This window comes from Argentina silus (assembly GCF_951799395.1).
Source record: "Argentina silus genome assembly, chromosome: 2".
Classification (NCBI taxonomy): domain Eukaryota; kingdom Metazoa; phylum Chordata; class Actinopteri; order Argentiniformes; family Argentinidae; genus Argentina; species Argentina silus.
Window position 1 is genome coordinate 9,916,648 of NC_139656.1, and position 19,801 is coordinate 9,936,448.

The following is a 19,801-nucleotide window of genomic DNA, read 5'->3' on the forward strand; positions in this document are numbered from 1 at the left end:
TGCAGCCTCAGTTTGTACTGGAGGGAGGGAGGGAGGGAGAGAGGAGGACAAGAGAGCAACAGTGATCAGAAGCAAAGTATCAAAGGAACAGTCCCCCACCAAAACAAAACATGTTACAAGATTATTGCTTGCACACCCATGTGCAATGGTGAAATGGAGGTCTATACTTAATGCCCACCAACCTTAAGGCTCAAAACCTGGGGGGACTGGGCCTTCTGCATCGCGGCTCCCCACTTTTGGAATACTCTGCCCAGGGAGATCAGGGATGCTCCCACTCTGTTCTCCTTCAAACGCTTTCTTACGACCAACCTTTTTAAAATAGCTTTTAATGTTTGATTGATCTAGCTATTATTTTGTTTATTTCTTTTTCTCTTTGTGAAGTGTCTTTGAGTTTTTAGAAAAGCACTATACAAATAAAATATATTATTATTATTGTTATTATTATTATTATTTCAAATTATTATTAAGAGGATATGTTTCTTTGATCAAATACCTCTGATGATTTAAGAGACAATTGATTCCCTAATCCACCCATACAATTTTGTTGATTTAATTTCACTCCCAAATTAAGTAGAAATACTTCCTCTTCAACTAATTAGTAATTGGGGATTCTTCTAGCAATTAATCTGGTTTTAATGGCATTGGATTATCTTGTTAGGGATATCAGGAGAGAAGGGGTCTTACTCCCTGGTGTTAAGACCATGTGTTAGATCATTTATAACCTACACAGTAAAGGACAAAAACACCAAGCTACAGTACAATGAATTTCCCTAGAACCCCCATTGTTATAATACCAAGATGGGTGTCTGGGGAGTGATTCCCAAACATATAAGATGGACCTTGGGACTAGGTGGGGTAGAGGAAGAGTAATGTCTTTCTACTATACATCCAATAAACAGTATTCTCAGAGGCAGCTGAGTCACATCCATATCATGGTTGCAATTTGAACCGTCTGTCCCATCCCTCCTTCCTTCCTTCTCTCCCTTCCCCCTCCTCTTCTCCTCCAACCCAGTCCATCTCTCCAGGTCAGTCTGTATCTGTGGCAGGAGCACAGACAGCAGTATTTATCATGCTAACGGTCTGTGTGTTCACTGATCTCCCTGGGCAGCCAGACAAGCCCCTTCAGAGGTCATTACTAATTAAAGCACTCTCAGCTCTCTCCTCTGAGCCCATTGTCTGTTTATGTACAAGCCAAGGCCCCAGTCTGAGCACCTCAACCACATCATTACTGGAGAATGTAGGGATGTGCTCTCTGCTTCTACTGCAAAGGGGTATCTCATACGTTGTGCCAATGGCAGGGTTGATATCTTATACAAAAACAGAATATAATCTGAGGTCTTACTGAAGCACAAACCATTTCACTCTGAGCATTCCACTCTGCACATTTAAATCTGAACTTTGAAATCAGTGCATAAGGGAATCTTAGGGAAGAGTATGGACTTCATTGCTTCATACGTATCTATCCTATCATAAGCCTGGTATCCTAAAGCTCAGGATGTACCCTTTTTGCACCTCGAAAACACTGCACACAACAAGCAATTGTAAACATGGGCAGGAGCGGCAGTAGAACTCAATGATGGCGCTGTCTTAACAAAGTGCTCTTTGAGGGTCTGAATAATTCAGAAGCTCTCTATCAGGATGGCTGACTCACTGATGGAGAGTGACAGATAGTGTGGCACCTCCCCTCCTGATCCTGGGTAAAGACAACAGCTCCTAGATGGACAATTACTGATATCTCTAATGACTAATAGAACAAAAGCATTACAGCTTAAAGACTCCTACGATTTGATATCCATTGCTTTTGAAAACTGTTAGTGTGGCTCTGGTAGAAGGGGATTGCATATGATGAGTCTAGTATATGATGAGAATCTTCCTCCTTCAGTCCTACTGCAGAATCATGTGAAGACTTCACATCAAAGCCTTGGAGTGTGTGTGTGTGTGTGTGTGTGTGTGTGTGTGTGTGTGATGTTTACTCCTCGAGGGTAGGCACATGGAGCAGGAGGCTGCAGAGTAGCAGAGCACATCTGTACAGATGCCTGCGCTTATCATACATATCATTTAATACTAATCTGTTTCCTACTTAAACCTAATCCTTCATTGTATAATTAAAGCAAGGCAGAGGGCAGTCTAATGAAGAATATCATGAATGGTGACAGGGAAACAGCTGATCTCCCTCAAACCTTAATACCCCCATCACATCATATAAGACAATATCCAGGCTAGAGCCCTCACACAAATATCCCACACACACATCTCTTATTGACTGGAACACATACAGTCACTAGAATATACTGGAATTGTGTGTCCTAACATGTTATCCAAAAGGGTTACCTGAGAACCATGCAAACATGTTTGTTTTCGGGGGATGTTTTGTGTGTAAATTCCAACTGTCTAGTTATATACTCAAACTGTGCCACTCAATGTCAGTGCTATGTCTTGTTTTCTTTATATCTCACTTGCATCACTTGCTCTAGTCTGGGTTAGGGGTATACTCATGTTCTGCTCTCAAACAACAAAGCAATGCAGCAATGAAAATACAACACAGATTAGCAAATCAGCAAGTTATCTATATTTATTTGCATTTCAATTGATCAATGTACAGTACTGTTTAATCTTTAAATAAGCACTTTATGGTGTTGCATTTCTAACATCATTAACAATAAAACATATTATTTTAAAACAAGAGCATGTACTGTAACTTAACAGTAGGTAGACTTAGCACCTTTTGCATTTGCAATTGATCAAACAGCAATGACCACAGATCCAAAAGCTGTTTCAAACACGCGTGCATTCTATATGGACTTTCACCTCAATCTCACTGGGTTAATTTTCTTTTCTAATAGAACTCAGTTGAAAATGCTAGATATGTACAGTACAGAACAGCAGTCCCTGTATAGATATGCCCCTACAGATGTATTCTGTCTACTTCACATCCGGGGCAAAGCGCACGACTCCACCACTTCTCCGTGGTTCGGGTCTTTCCACCTGTGGTTCTGGTTCTCCTCCAGTGGCACCCTGGGAATGATGATCACCGAATCGAAGAACCTTGCCTTTAGGCTCTCTAGGAGGCAGCACAGAGTTAAGATACAAAAAAGACAAAAGAGACACAAGATGAGGCATTTCACAGAGGGAGAATCACAAAGCATTGTGCTGAGTTGAGCACCCTGTGACCACTCATATCAGGGAAGAACATCAGATTGCTACCGTGGGGGTGAGAGGTTCTGTCTAAGACTAACAAAGCACAACACTATGAGTCTCTGTATGGTTTCTTGTCACCACCATCAAACCAAAAATATATTGAAATGACTAATCAAACAACTAATGAATCATGTCCTAGATTCTTTTGAGAACAGGATGACAGCATTCATGAATAATAATACACATACCTTACTCAATTCCAAACAAAGTACACATTTCCCTTCAATCAAAGTGAGATTTTGTTCCATTTCTGTAGCTAGATGGATTTGCTGTTCCTATGTTCAGATCAACATCCACTGCGCTGCTAGTTTAGATTAAATCTGTTGGCTGAAACATTCTCTGAATCCCATTCAGAGTAGTAGCTAACACATTAATGATATAATGAGTCTCAGGGTGTTCAAGAACAAATGGCTACGGGACATTAAGGAATAATGTAATCTAAAATGAGTTAGTGCTAGAAACCCAAGGAGATTAAACACATGCATTTACAATATCCTCAACCTCTGCTGAACCCCAAACCAATACTGTACGGTACTACCTACATGGCCCGTTCAAATCCACCCCAATAAACATCCCCATATCCACACAAACAATAAACAGATGGGTTAGATTTATCATCAAGCTAGCCTAAAAGTTTAACTTTTAAAAATAGTCTTGGACTAAAAGACCTTGTTCAATGGAGTATCATTCTAGGCTTAATCTTTATATTTTACAACTAACATTCCGATTGCATGTCTCACTCAAGCACACTAGAATATATGACATCATGATGATCAAAATGGCAAACAAAATATGGATGAACTATATGTTATAAACATCTGAGGTTTATAAACCTTCAAATCCTTTTCTATCTGACAAGAGACATAATAACACTGGTAGCATGCATTTTTAACTATATCAGTTTGATATAATATCAAATAATGTTATATCAAATAATACACAGTGATTGTATGGTATGGCTAATCCACTTGGTCTATAAATAGGATAGGCGATCTTTACTCATCTGAGTGAATAATTCAACAGTCACGTTTACGCAGCCATGCAATTAGTTTAGCCTTGACCTATTTCTAACAAGGAGCAATGGATGCATCTTACAGCAGCTCGTAGTGGTTCACATATGGTCACTGTAGACATTCTACAACAACACAGACCCCAGGCCTCCTTAAGAAAGGAACGTTAAGGAACCTTGCATATAGGACGTGACAACAGGCACTCATACAGCTTCACTCACTCCCCTACTCTAGTTTCCATATGGAAGAGAAATACAGAGGGGGTTTGACCTGAATTGTATCACAGTACTGGGAGATACTGATGGTTCACTGCCAAAACTGTGCCACTATCATAGAAATTACTTTTGAATACATATTTAATTTCATGAATACATATGAATGAGAATGAGAGATTTGAGGCTTGTGTTCTGGGTGTTTTTTAGATTACCTGGAATTGGGTAGTGCACAGCCCCACAGGTGTTGCTTTAGTGTCTGCACCCAGCCAATATCTCGGATTGGCTGGCAGAGCTGTATGTAGTGGTACTGTTTTAGCGCAACCCTTCAAATGAATCAGAATGTCACTCATTAGCTATGTAGGATTTCAGGTTGCACAGCACATCCAAATTAGACATCCAAAGAAAAGCAAGGCAGGATACCAGACGACTTGATAATACTTTGTATTTTCAGAAAAAATATCCAAATTCTCACACCGAAAAAATAACATTTCAAGGATTATGACATTGTGTACATTTCTTGGCCCAATAAATACATGACATCTAATTCTGGAATAAGGTCCCACCCATCCTTTGACTTGCATATTCCTATATCATTTTGGTGAGTTCTTGGAATATATTGGACACATGATGCAAAATAATATATTTCTCAGCTCTCACATACTGTAGCAGCAATATGCAAGCCCTTGATCGGATGTCAGAACTCATGCCAGAATGTTCCACAATCTTTAATAAGCGCAAAAGAAAACCTAGTGGCAAAATTCTCTTCCATGTGGATTGAAATACAAAAACATCATCTACTGTATATCTCACTTAGACAAAGACTAGGACATGAAAAACATCAAACAATACCTGTTCTTTCACCCTCTTCATACTTTTCAACAAAAAGACCCAAGAGGACACTGTTTTGTCTGCTTTTGCATTTATTCATAATATTTCAGTAAATATGAGCAAGCAGAGAGACACACTAGCACGTCACATTAAAATGTTTTGCCGAATACATAACTTTTATTACCATACAGTACTTCCTATTCTTTTTGTCTAATGTTTGGAGTAAAGATAGCACCGGTTGTTAACTGTACATGTATGACCCCCCGACCCCCTCTCCCTGTGCTATGTGACAAAGCGACCCCCATCAAAGGCTGCAAAATGCTAATGAGAAGGCCCTCACACTCAGTGGGCACATGCTCAATCTGAACAGAATACTGGTGGTTGTGAGATACTCAAGATACCACGGAAAATGGAGACAACACACTTCGCTACTCAAAATGGAGGGGAGAGACGCTGACTAGCACACCAGATGACAACAGAGACTCGGGAGGGTGAGGGTGGGGGGGTGGCCCATGACAAGACAGGTCCTGCACAATGGTCTTCTATTGTGGCCTATCCCAACCCAGGAGGCTGAGGCTGCTCTGGCCTGTGTCCTCTCGGCTAAGACCTACAGTAAGCAGCCATGTGTAGCCTGCTACTTACCCACTGGAAAAATACAAGCATTTAACACAAAGGGGTCTAACATAATTCATTTGGACATTATTGGGTTAATGTTTATAATACAGATTGTTTTTCTTATTCATTCAGGATATCACATGGCAGAAACTGCATAGACATACAGTAGGATAACAATTTAAACCAAATGTAAGACTCAGTTTAACTGCTTGCCTTGAATATAGCTAGCTCTAAACTAATCAAGTAAGAGGTGAGTAGCTATGTCACATCTTACTACAGTGGTATGTCTACAATGTTTAGATCACCATATAAGGCAAACACTCATAGATTTGGAGTCTAATGTGTTTAATAGAGTGATCTGACATCCACAGGTAATATCCACCTAATCAAACCAACAAACATACACACACAGCTGGTCCAGGGGTAAGGCTAGAGGGTTGGGGCTTATGTTGTAAGACAGAAACATTGAGCATGCAGCCAGAAACAGAGAGAGTTCAACAAAGGAGCATTCCAAAATGGCTAGCATTCAACTTACCATCACATCACTGAGTCATTTTTGGGGTATATTACAATAAAGAGAGGTATTAGCAGAGGTAATCAGTGTTTTATCATCAGAATAAAATCAAATAAATAATAACAAATCCCCACAAATGAAAATAAATAAGAACCTGCACAGAAAGCGACAGAGAGTGGGGAGACAGAGAGTGCTATATCCTACCAGGACTCTAATATGTGACTATTGTTGTTGGGGTCCCATCTGCTGTTCCCAAGGGGGCCTAATCACGTTGGTTACAGTGAGTGTGTGTGTGTGTGTGTGTGTGTGTGTGGGGGGGGGGGGGGGGGGTATGTGAGGTTAGACTGCTCTATTAGAATTAGAGAGTGATACTGCCACAGTTTTGAATTTGCTATTGTGATTGTGAAATGTAATTATTCAAATGAACGTCATTATAATTGCATGATAGTAACATTTCATCCAGTGGAACTTATCATCTGCTGTGCAAATGACTGGTCTAGTAATGCATAATCGTGTTAGAGGAACCCAGATGACTCCATAGCAACACAGCTGGTGAAACAACATAGCCGTGTGTGACCTTAAAATCAACTCAACAAATTAATTTCCTGTAAATAGAGAGAATTATTGAATGAGAGAGTATTATGTTTAAATGTTGCTCAAACTGACAGTTCCTCATATTCAGTTCAAAACCATCCCCACATCATCCATGAAAACTGAACAGTTATTAGGTTTACAATATAAGACGTGTTAAAAAAGGATGACAACATTTAACAAAGCATCTTAATAATGACGATCTGAAAACAGTAAGGCTTTGAGGCCTGTGTGCACTACCAAGAAGAGGACAGCATTCAAGAGAAGTAGAGCAAGCTCAAACCCAGCCATGGATCCATACACTCTAGGAAATCCAAGCTGCACATTTATCAAAGATTTTCAGACCGTTCAGATGAGTATCTTTGCATGAATTTAGGGAGTACAGAAATCAAGTCCAGTGAGCCAATTTGACATGGTCTTCTCTTTTCCCAAAAATCCTTGATAAACTCAACAAAGCAATCTGTTCAGTTGATGATAGCCAACCATACAGAATTGCTCGTCGGTGGGCCCATGCAACAACAGCACGCCAACCATTGGCTAACAAGGCAGCCGGTAGCCATAGCAACCTTGGGATGGAGACGAGGAGAGTGGGGGGTGGTGGGTGGCATCCAGAGGCAGAGGAAGCGGATGCACACGCCCCCTCATTACTACAGTGATCTAATGTAATGTGAGGCGGGCAAGCAACGACATGTCATGTCCAACCCTGAAATTTTTACTGTACTAATACAAACTTAGCCAAGAGGTGGAGAGTGAGAGAGAGAGAAAGAGAAAGAGAGCGACAGAGAGAGAGTGAGAGAGAGAGAGAGAGAGAGAGAGAGAGAGAGAGAGAGAGAGAGAGAGAGGACAGAACAGGGGATGAGAACCTCTAATTAATTTTGCAGCCTTCGAGTTCTTTCCCCAAAAAAATAAAGTAGAAGTAGTAGTGCTAAATGATTTTTACTCTTTTGCCTCAGCCAGTTTGTTGTTCATCTCTTTACTTTTCTCCTTGTCCCCCTCCTCTGGCCTGGTCTCGGGCTGGTTCTCTGAGGTCTTCTTCTTGGTGCCCCTCAGTGCTGTGCTCTGCTTCTCTTTGGCCTTCTTCACAGGTTTGCCCTGGCTTGCTGACGTGGTGCCCACCTTCTTGGGTTTGGACAGGCGAACACTAGACCTCTCAACCTAAGCATAAGAGAATGGGAAAAAGAGATTCTTTACTGTGTTAACATTATTTGTAATCAAACTAAAGTAAAGGGGAGGGAGATGTTGTAAAGGTAGGGAGATGTTGTGTTGGCTTCAATATCGGATGTATTTTAGGTAAATATAATCTCACATAAAAGAATGTTTGAACAGCAGGCCTCCAAGATAGAAAATGTGACGTTACAGTCCATGGTTCTGACTGAAATATTGTATGTGCTACAGTATGGTGGCACCATGGAACTGCATTCTCTCACCTTGCTTTCACCTTTGTAGGGCTCATTGTACAGACTGCGTATTCTCCTCCTATCCACAGCCTTGTTGTCTGTGAGTTGCACCTTGCCCTGCTCTCCCCTGTAAGATGTACTGTAACTGGTCTCCAGGTTGGTCTTTTCATCAGGGGGCAGGTACTGGGACTTGGCACGGATCAGCTTCACTGGCTTCACATCCCTGTGGGCTTTGAACTCAGTCCTACATGGAGAGAATTGCAATCAAATACCTTCAGAAAGAAAACTGTGTGATTTAGCTAGCTAGTACATTCAAGAGCACCAGTGTGACAGAAATATACAGTATCTACTACAGTGATTGGTTGGGGCTCTCCAAAAGAAAAGTACTCCATGCATCCGTGCATGCTTGTGTGCGTGTAAGAAAGAGAGAGAGAGAGAGAGAGAGAGAGAGATAGAGAGATAGAGAGAGAGAGAGAGAGAGAGAGAGAGAGATTGGCGGTCACTGTGCCAGTGGCTCAGGCTCAGGTGTTCACTATAGTCCAGACACAGCAGTTCCTCAGAAGGTCAACAAGACATCGCATTCACAGAGGGCAGGTTGATCTCCAGCATATATACAGCGCCAAACAAGCTCCAGCCTTCGCTGTCACATTTTAGAGCAATTCATCACTACATAACAGAGTACAGCATGCTCACTGTACTGTAACTGGAAGCATCTGTATACTATCTCAAACTGACAGTACCCAGGGGAATTGTGATGACAATGTGCAGTTTATTAATCGTAAGCCCTTACTAAAATCATTGTTCACATTGCCTAGAATTCCTTTATACTATCTTATCATTGAATAAAACACCATACTCTTTCAACACACTTTAAAAAATGGCTTTTCCTCATCATTCTTACCAGCTACCATGCATTGTTCTTGGACCCAAGGTGGCAAACAACAAATGAAAACAGATGACCGCCTGGTCCCTGGACAAGGACAAACGACTATGTGACTCCTCATTTGCACTCTGTGCAGAACGCTCCAACCCCCCAACCAAGTACATGCTATCTGCATCTACCCTTACAACCACATTGAAAAACACGAGACCAGACAGCCACAGAAAACACACAGTTTGTTCCCTCTGTGCGCTATGGCAATGAGATAAGGGATTGTATTGATTAGGTAACATTATAACTGGCCCGGATAGAGGAGGGAGGCCAGGCAGGCTTAAGTACTACAGGCCCAATAAAAACAATTAGTCAAGATCACATAAAAAGACATCAAAACCATGGAAAACTAGATTCAGCTAGCATGAATGACGGGAATGCAGCCTTCTAGGCCATTAGGTAACAACACTCTGTCCTATTTTTTGTGAATGGGGGCTCATGTTTGTGTTGTATCTTTGGATGAGATGTATTTTGTGACATGACTGGAGTTAAATCACACTATAGCTGTGGCTGGCTTGTTTCTATCTACGGACCTACCAGCTTAAGGAGCTGGCTTTAGACCTCAAAGCCACTTTTGTAGTAGGTTGTCAAGGGATAGCATGTAGGTGAAGAGAAACAATAACAGAATGTGTGGCTCTGAGGTGAAAGCCTTAAAGACAAACTGATCTCCATTCTCTGACTTTCACATCAACGAAAGACCATCTGGTCTTTCAAAGTACAATACTTGGTCTTATTTCTTATCTTCTAACGCAAATATCTTCTAACCAACCTTGTGTGTTATGCATGTTTATGGCAATGAAGGCATGTGTGTAAACACTTCAATAGACAGACTAGCCTATCTCTGTGAGGTGGATGTGTCGATGTGTATGTCTGTGTACAGTATCATACAGTCAGCGGCCTGTTCTCCAAGCCTCAGATCTATTCTATCTAGATGTATATGTGACACCTCTGAAAACTATTTTGTATTCAAAGTTGTTCAAGTATATCTAACCTTTATTGGCATTTCATAGCTGCTTATCATGAGAATATCAATAAAACTGGTTGACATTTACTAAATGGCACATTTAATACCTTAGGCCTATATATTAGTTACATTTATCAATATAACCTAATTTCCTATCAACCTCTAAAGTTTAAGCAATTTGTCTGATATGACACAACAACATACAAAATGCAATTCTCTCATTATATCAATGTAAAAGATCTCTCTGACATAATCTAGCCTAATGAATGGTGGTAGAGAGGCGCTGAGCAGGCTGAGCGGATGGTGGATAGATAGATACCTCCAGTGGAGCGGAAGTGAGATGGAATCACACAGAGAGAGGTTACATAAGAGGAATGAAGTCCACTCTGGGTGCTTAAGCAGGCGGAGAAGCGGCAGTGCAAGGACAGCTTATACAATGTCCAAGGCCAATGGCACAGAGAGCTAGCAGGGCCTGGTGGTGGAGGGCAGGGTAGTGGGGGGAGGGAGGGAGGCAGAGACTCAAACACAAGTCTATACTGTACATAGCTGGTGGTCATAGGCATGACTGCTTACAATAAAGCTAGTGTCTCTCAGGTCAGTGTGTGCTTGGTACTTGTCATATGATTGGTGCGTCATTTTGAAAAAGAGGTTGAGTCTTTGTAAAAACACACTGTAAAGTATCATTACCAACATTTTAACTCACTTCTATTAAGTATATTAACTTTAATCTATAATCAAGTCTTCTAATATATTTTCCTCTTCTACTTTTAGTGAAATTTAAACATTCCAAACATCATTCATGTCTCTTATGCTATGTGATGAGGCCTGGCCAAGCTAATATATTGTATTTCTTGATGTGTGGCTGGCTCTTCCTGCCCCATAGAGCTGACCCTGTGGGTGAGATGGGATGTGTTGTGAAAATCACTGTCACTATGACGACATACTGGCACTGCAAGCGGTGGTGTAGTGCCAGGGAACGACACTGCTGAGATACACGCCACTGGTAACTAACATAGCACGACCAAGAGCCAGCCAGGGCAGAGATGGGCAAAAGGACTTCAACCAGAATAGCCACATATTTGTTTAGGTTTATTTTGTGCACAAACAACAAATAGCCACATCTCATAAAAAGTAACCCCAATCCAAAATCTGGCACACTCCTTAAAAAAAAATTAGGACGCGGCGGCACCTCGTCCTCATGAAGTTTAAGGCCTCTACATGCTTCTGCGTCACTTGTACGACTAGTACGCAGTTCACTGTCGCAAGCACTTCATACTTCATCATAGCCTACACGCAGCCTGTGCACAGTGGTGTCATTACACTTTTGTACACTAGGTGTATTGAAAAAGGTCCATAAATTAGCTTTTCGTGAAAGCAAGGAATCTGGATCTGGAAGTTGGATCTGGCAAAACAAAACAAACAACAGTGGTGGTAGCCACGCTAGCAGACTCTCTGAGCCACTTCATTTGCTACTAAAAAGAGAAATGGAAGTTTTTTTGATAATGCAGCTGCAGGTGATAGATGACGAGGAGGAATAGCTATTGCTTTTATAAGAGAGAGCGAAGAGAGAGCCTACTTCAGCTCCGCCTCCATTCACTAATCAACCAATCAATGGTGTGCAACATCTATGCGGCCGGTCACTCGCCAGTCACGCATCGAGAAATCGAGAGAGATGTGCGACCTCCTGTGCAACCTCCTCTGCAACAGTTGTGCAACCCTCGCGATCCTACACAGACTCCTGGTTGTGTTGTTGTCGATAAAGCATGAATCGGCCTTTAGGGTACGCTCTGTCCACACGAGGCTTAAGGAGGTAGCAACATTACTGTCAGATTAAGTCGTCGACCCCGCGCGCTAGCCAACCGTCCTAATGGTTAGTCGAAGCTCATACTAGGCACCTAGCTGGCATTACACAAGGTAACCAGTTAGGAATTATGTCAAACTAGTAAATTGCTAGTGGCTCAAGTAGTTGAAGAATTATGAATGTGAACTAGCCAACCTTCCTGCGAACAGGGCGTTAATATTTCTCACATGAGAAAAGATTTGCTTTGTCAATGCTAGCCAAGAGCTCAAGTGCTTCAAAAACCACAAGTCACTCAAGCTAGCCGACCGGTCAAGTGCTAGCCGTGGCCTACATGAGGGACCTAGCAAATTATAAGCCTATAATTTGAGGAATCATCGTCAAACTTGCAGGGGTTAAAATGGTAGCTGCCGACCTTCTCGTACTAGCCTGCTAGCTCAGAGAGTAGCAGGTGCGCACAAGATTAATGACTATCGAACTTGGTTTACCAAATTCATCTATATTCTTCTAGAAAGTCGAGCTGAATCATAGGATTCTCAGTAGAACAGTTAAGTTAAATTGTAGCTAGCTACGAGAACACACTACAGCATGCTTCCGGCAATCAGTGAGTGAAGAGAGGAAAGGATGAAATGGGCATGCTTGCTAGGTCCTGTATATAAGACGAGCGGTAGGTGGGCTATCTGCTTGCAAGTATCATTGGCCTTTACCTGGTGTGATTATATAGGGGTCTCCAGCGAATAGGTACACAAGTGTGTGTGTGTCCCATAGTGAGGGGTCGAACCGAGTCGTCTGAAAGACAACAAACTGCTGCATTTACCTTAGATAACTACAGTGTTTCACACGAGCAAATTCTAGCATTTCACTGAAAGCTGACCATCCAACAACTTCGCAGTTTGAATGTAGTGTTGAATTAAGTGGCTCAGTAGATGGCATACATCATTTCAAAACAGAAGCTCAGCATGCTATGCCCAGAACATCATATATGAAATCATATAGTCCAAACTGATTCCATGATCGTGCCGGTGCCAAAACACTCCACTGCAACGAGCTTAAATGACTTCCGACCAGTGGCACTCACGCCCATCATCATGAAGTGCTTCGAGAGGCTGGTCTTAGCTCAACTCAAGACCTGCCTACCACCCACACTGGACCCCTTTCAATTCGCCTACCGGCAGAACAGGAGTACAGAGGATGCCATTTCAACGGCACTTCACTCCGCCCTGTCCCACCTCGACAAGACTAACTCTTATGTGAGAATGCTGTTTATTGACTTCAGCTCAGCATTCAACACCATCATCCCCTCCAAACTGATCTCCAAACTCAGGCAACTGGGCATCAACCCCTCCCTCTGCAACTGGATTCTAGACTTCCTGACCAACAGGCCGCAGTCTGTTAGGCTTCACAACCACACCTCCTCAACCCTCACCCTGAACACCGGCGTTCCACAAGGCTGTGTGCTGAGCCCCCTCCTTTACTCCCTCTTCACCTACGACTGCACACCTGTACATGGCTCAAACACCATTGTTAAGTTTGCAGACGACACAACGGTGATCGGTCTCATCAGCAACAACGATGAGTCGGCCTACAGGGAGGAGGTCCAGCACCTAACAGTGTGGTGCAACGACAATAACCTGGCTCTCAACACCAAGAAGACCAAAGAACTCATTGTGGACTTCAGGAAGTCTAAAGCTGGCGCACACACCCCCATCCTCATCAACGGGACTGAGGTGGAGCGAGTCACCAGCTTCAAGTTTCTGGGTGTCCACATCTCTGAGGACCTCTCCTGGACCCTCAACACCTCCACCCTGATAAAGAAGGCTCACCAGCGTCTCTTCTTCCTGAGGAGACTAAAGAAGGTCCATCTATCTCCTCAGATCCTGGTGAACTTCTACCGCTGCACCATCGAGAGTATCCTTACCAACTGTGTCACAGTATGGTATGGCAACTGCTCGGCATCGGACCGGAAAGCACTGCAGAGGGTGGTGAAAACTGCCCAACGCATCACCGGTTCCTCACTCCCCTCCATCGAGGCTGTCCAGGGCAAACGATGCTTGCGTAAGGCACGCAGCATCGTCAAGGACATCTCTCACCCCAACCATAGACTTTTCACCCCACTCCCCTCCGGGAGGCGCTACAGGTCTCTCCGCACCCGAACCAGTAGGTTCAGAGGCAGCTTCTTCCCTGCGGCTGTCACCCTGCTGAACTCGAACACTACACCTACCTGACAACCTACTACCCCTGCAACCCCCACCCCCCCCCCCACCCGGACAATTGCACTATTGCACTATTACTCCCCTCCCCTGCTCTTACTCAATACCACTGCTCTCTGTACATACCTGTCCATACTGTTCATACTGTTCATAATGCACATAATGCACATATCCTATATTTTCTTTAATACTACTGCACATACTGTACATACTTGTTTATACTGTTTATACGGCATTCCATATTTATATTTATTCTGCATCTACCTCATGTTACTGTTAATACATATATACTGCTAGACTGCATTACCCATACAGCTCATATGCTGCTACACTGCTCATACTGTAACTATTTATTCTGCTATAATGCTACTGCTACTCATATACTGCTATACTGCACTGCTATATTATACTGCTTATATTATACTATATTATACTGCACTACTACTGATCATATATGCACTACCTGTAAATACTGTTCATTGCACTTTCTGCTATTTTGCACTTCTGGTTAGACGCTAACTGCATTTCGTTGTCTCTGTACTTGTACTCTGCACAATGACAATAAAGTTGAATCTAATCTAATCTAATCTAATGATTCCTCTACCTCTGGCAGAATCAATGATAATGTTATACCATGCCATACACAATGCTCGACTGAGGTGAATCAGTCTCAGTCTACAGTGTCTTGATTTCCTGACACTGCTTCTTTCTGTGATGGCAATATAGCAGTGAGAACCCTTCTCTCTCTCTCTCTCTCTCTCTCTCTCTCTCTCTCTCTCTCTCTCTCTCTCTCTCTCTCATTGAAAACATCTTCAAGCATGCAAATCTTACTTCTGGTGAATCGAAAGCTGTCCGTCTAACAATGAAACTGAGATAGGAAATTGAATGAGAGGGCATCTACCATAATTGTTGGATGCAGCAGTCGAGACAAGATTGGTTAGCAATGTATGTATTGGATGCAATGTGAGACAATTTCAAATAAAAAATGCATGCCCTCCTTACTATCTCCCTTCGGACTAAACCAAACTAAACAACCTGTCTTCCTCCAAGCAACAAAACGTTACTGTCATTCATCATCTCTTAGATTTCAACAAAGGAGAAACTACACACTGAGATGAAGAGCAGTCTGTGACTCATTGTGCCTTGGGTCTGATTTTCCCAGTAGACAGCAGGAGTGTGATAGCAGAGTTAGCAAGCAATGAAGCTAATGAAGGTGCTAGCAGGTGAGGCCTAACCCCTGGGTAATTCTCATGTAAAAGTGACATTTAAAGCATAAAAATGGAACAACGCTGGGAGGCAGCTGAGGAATCTTAACCTTTGCCTGGTCCTGCAAGTTCCCCAGTCAGACAATAGAGCTCAGGGACGCTCCATCTCTTCCCTCCTGACATGGCAAATACAAATCAACACAATGGTTGTGGAGAATAGGCTTTGATGAAGACTGAGAAGAAAGGGCCCTGATGACTGACAGCTGCCTGCCTCTATCCATACCATCCACATGTCCTCATTACTGTGAGCTGAAGACAGAGGTGAGGAGTCTGACTTGACACCTGAGTCAAAGCAAAACAGTTATCACCAATGCTACTTACTGTTTTCTAATTCCACAGATGAAAAAGTGTATTATTGGGGGTTCAGGTAGCAAAGAGTAATTTCAGTTGGCCTAGATCTTGAGAAGACCACTGCAGCATAGACATACTGTAGCTCTGGGTTCACTACTGTTTACTTCATAGTGTCTCCCCTTAGAGTAGGCCATTTTCAGCTGTTTTGTAGAAGTAGTTGACTGACTGAACAGAAATTGGGATGTGGCCCAGTTCTCCAGTCAGACTTCATCCATAATTTGAAGTCAAGAAGCTTCATATCAAATTCTAAGGACCTGTGCATTATAGTAGATCCTGCTTTCTCAAACAGACCTAATTTAGTTATACTTTTGCATGCACTGTAGCTAGGTTAGATGTGCTTAGCTCGGCTAGTATGAACCACTACATACGGTGAATCTCTTGATGCTCTCCATTTATACAAATGAGAAACAATCTCACACCATACAGTTGCATACACTGACACAAGGTTTAAGCAAACACAAATTACAGCCACAAAATCACAATCAGACAGGGTGATATCTGTCCCCCATCTCAAGGATCCTGCTGGTCCCTCTGCCAGTGTGTGTGTGTGTGTGTGTGTGTGTGTGTGTGTGTGTGTGTGTGTGTGTGTGTGTGTGAGAGAGTGAGTGTACTCAGGAATTAACCCACAGATGACCTGCTTTCTCTCTCAGTCACACAGAGACACTTGGCTCCTGCTTGTCACAATGCAGCCATTTCATGCCATGGGAGGAGGTCTCAGCCTTGGGCTGGTTCCCTCCGGCTACACAACAATACTGACAGAGCAGTAGTGGACAGAACAGCTACCAGCTGTGTTGCTTTCACACACTACTTGTCAGGTGAATTTAATTTGATCACGTCTTGTAGTCTAAAGCTTTAGTGAAACATATTCTGATATTCATTCATTATAGTGTTGGCCATAGAGTGATCAGTGATCCAACATATTGGTGTTGTCATTGTTATCACATCAACTATTGGGGCACTACTTGTACAATGCTACTGCCTTAAGGATTTTTTTAATGTATGTCGCAGATGACTTATCCACCATCTTTGGTTACGAGAATAACAATAAGACCTTCCCCCTCCAAAAAAACACAATACAGAGGCCAAGGCTGTGTCATTGTGAAACTGCATGTCTGGCACAGAGTCCTAGTGCTCAGTTCACTGAGCCAGACAGATAGATGGCAGGTCGCCATCATCACTCATGCACACAGTATGGAACAGAGAGAAAGATGAGGCTTGGCACACACATAAAGCTACATTTCCACCGTAGCAAAACATTTGTCCAGATCAAAGGTATCTTATATGCAATAATAATACACAGTATGCATATCTACTTAACTTCAAGTTGTGTTGAGAGTATAACAGCTTTCATAAAAAAATAAAATAATAATGTCTAATCTAATCTCAAATCTAATGACACCCCAAAATAGAGATGGCACATCAGAAACGTATCAGAAAACAACCATATCTCAAGGCAGCCTGTCTACCCACAGACAGAGGTAGAACATCAGTTTTAGTGACTTTGGAAATGCGTAAAATATCCACAATGCAATGGCCGATATGATATATGTGTATGTATGTATGTATATATATATATATATATATATATATATATATATATATATATATATATAGATAGATAGATAGATAGATAGATAGATAGACAGATAGATCCCACAGATGAGGAACACTCTCCAGGAGGTAGGTGTGAATGTGTCAGAGACTACCATCCGCAGAATACGTCACCAGCCAAACTACAGACACTTTACTGCAAGGTGCAAACCATTATCCTAAAAAGGATGGTCAGGTTACAGTTGACTAAAAAGTACCTAAAAAGCCTGCAGAGGTCAGGAAAAAGATCTTGTGGACAAATGAACATAATATGATGAATATTACTGTGTACCAGGGTGATTTCAAGAGGGAAGTTTGGAGAAAAAAGGATATGCCCAAGATTTACAGCATACCACCTCATCTGTGAAACTTGGTGCAGGGGGTGTTAGGTTTGGGCATGTAGAGCTGCCACTAGAACTGTCTCACTTGTCTTTATTGATGATGGGTTAGGGTTAGGGTTATGGAAGTGTATAGAAACATCTTGTCTGCTCGAGTAGATGGCAATTCATCATACAGTAAAACAATGATCCAAAACATACTGCCATCGCAAATAGAGAGTTTTTCAAGGCCAAAAACAGGAAAGGTCTTGACTGGCCAAGTCAATCTTCAGATTTAAATCCAGTTGAACATGTATTTCATTTTCTGATGATAAGATTTTAGACCACAAAACAACAACAACTGAAGACGACTGCAATACAGGCCTGGCAGAGCATCACCAGAGAGGATACCCAGTGTCTGGTGGGGTCAATGGGTCACAGACTTCAGGCAGTTATTGCATGCAAAGGATTGTCAACCAAATACTAAACATGAGTGCTTAATTTGGACATTTCATGAATCTGGCCCATTACTTTTGTACCCTGAAAGAGTGGACTATGCATAAAAAGTGGTGTAATTTCTGAATGGTGAAACCAATATGTACACCAATACCATTAAATAAAAGCTGAGAATCTGTACTTTAACCTTATAGTAATTGTTTGATTTAAAATCCAAACTTTTGGAGTGTAGAGCCAAAAGAACTGTCCCAATTCTTACACAGGGCACAGTACATACATACATACATACATACATACATACATACATACATACATACATACATACATACATACATACATACACACACACACACACACAAATATGCAATGGCCTATGGTTTACTGTACCTGTCAAGTGCACTGAACTTACTTGTAAGAACTGTCAGCTGTAACTTCTTGCTTTAGCTGCCTGTTGAGCGCATCTAAAGCCGCCCTGCCTCTGCCCCCTGCGGCGAGAACATCTCCGAGTTGTTGTCCCTCCAGTTTGCCTACTCTCTTCTCGCCTTCCTTCTCTACTTTCTTAGTTTGTTTCTTTCTCCTCTCCCCCAGCAGAATTTCTTTCTCCTGCACCTTGTCAGCAATTTCGCTTTTTTCTACACCACTGTCCACCTCCGCGTGCACGTGGGACTGTTTGGACCTATCCGGGACTCCGATGGAGATGGAGGGATTGGGTTTGGGAATCCAAGGATGGTCACCCCTTTTCGGGATGGGCCATGGCTTGAAATCCTTTTGGTATTGTGTCTCGTTGTTAAAGGGGGTTTCGGGGCCGTGGTATTCATTCTTAGGTTTACAGCTGGGCTCTGGGCGCACTTTCCAGTGCTTAAAGTCTTGGCGCATTACGGACCCACAAGCGCGCTCCTCGGGCGCAGCGGAGCCCGTAGCGGAAGGCGCCCGAGCCACAACCCCCTGCTCGCCACGAGAGGGTTGCGTTTCTATGGCGACCGCGCTCGTCCGTGCCTGGGGATGCGGCTGTTTTTGATGGTGCTGCAGCTGAAGATGCTGCATCTCCGAGACATCGTACTTGGTAAAAACCAAAGGCACCGCAATGTCAGCTTTGTCCAGCTGATTCCAGAAGCGGGCCATACAGCACGCCCTGGTGATACAGGGCCAAGCCATGATTTCGGCTTTAACTCAGGTCCAACGCGATACAATTCTTCAATATGCCACGTATCCGAGAGGGAAAATGTCTCTCTCTCTCCTCGGGTCTCGATGGGCCCCAGTATCTTGTTATGGCAGGAACAAAATGTCCGTGCTGTTTAATGATGTGCTCTGGTGTTTATCGAGAACATGCAATTAATCCATGATGTACTGCAGAGATTACTGAGACAAAATGCCTAATTAGCGATATGAAAACTGTCCTCTCAAGGATGTTTTCCTTGGCGCTGCTCTCCGCTGTGTCCGTTCTGTCTCGTCATGCACATTATTCTACGATAGGGCACTGCAAGGAAAGACAGCCCCGCCTGCCCGCTCAGCATCAGAGCGTCAGAGGATGCTCAGAATTGGATCAGAGGA

General features: G+C 42.7%; 1 protein-coding gene across 1 annotated transcript; it reads right to left on the reverse strand.

The window, feature by feature from the left end:
* Window positions 1-2,922: 2,922 nt before the first annotated feature.
* map6a (microtubule-associated protein 6a) lies at window positions 2,923-19,405 on the reverse strand (the record flags this gene model as incomplete). Its single annotated transcript, XM_083664878.1, has 5 exons — window positions 2,923-3,061; window positions 4,636-4,746; window positions 7,912-8,126; window positions 8,399-8,612; window positions 18,660-19,405. 5 exons carry the CDS (start codon window positions 19,403-19,405, stop codon window positions 2,923-2,925), a joined length of 1,425 nt encoding a protein of 474 aa, XP_083521004.1.
* Window positions 19,406-19,801: the final 396 nt, after the last annotated feature.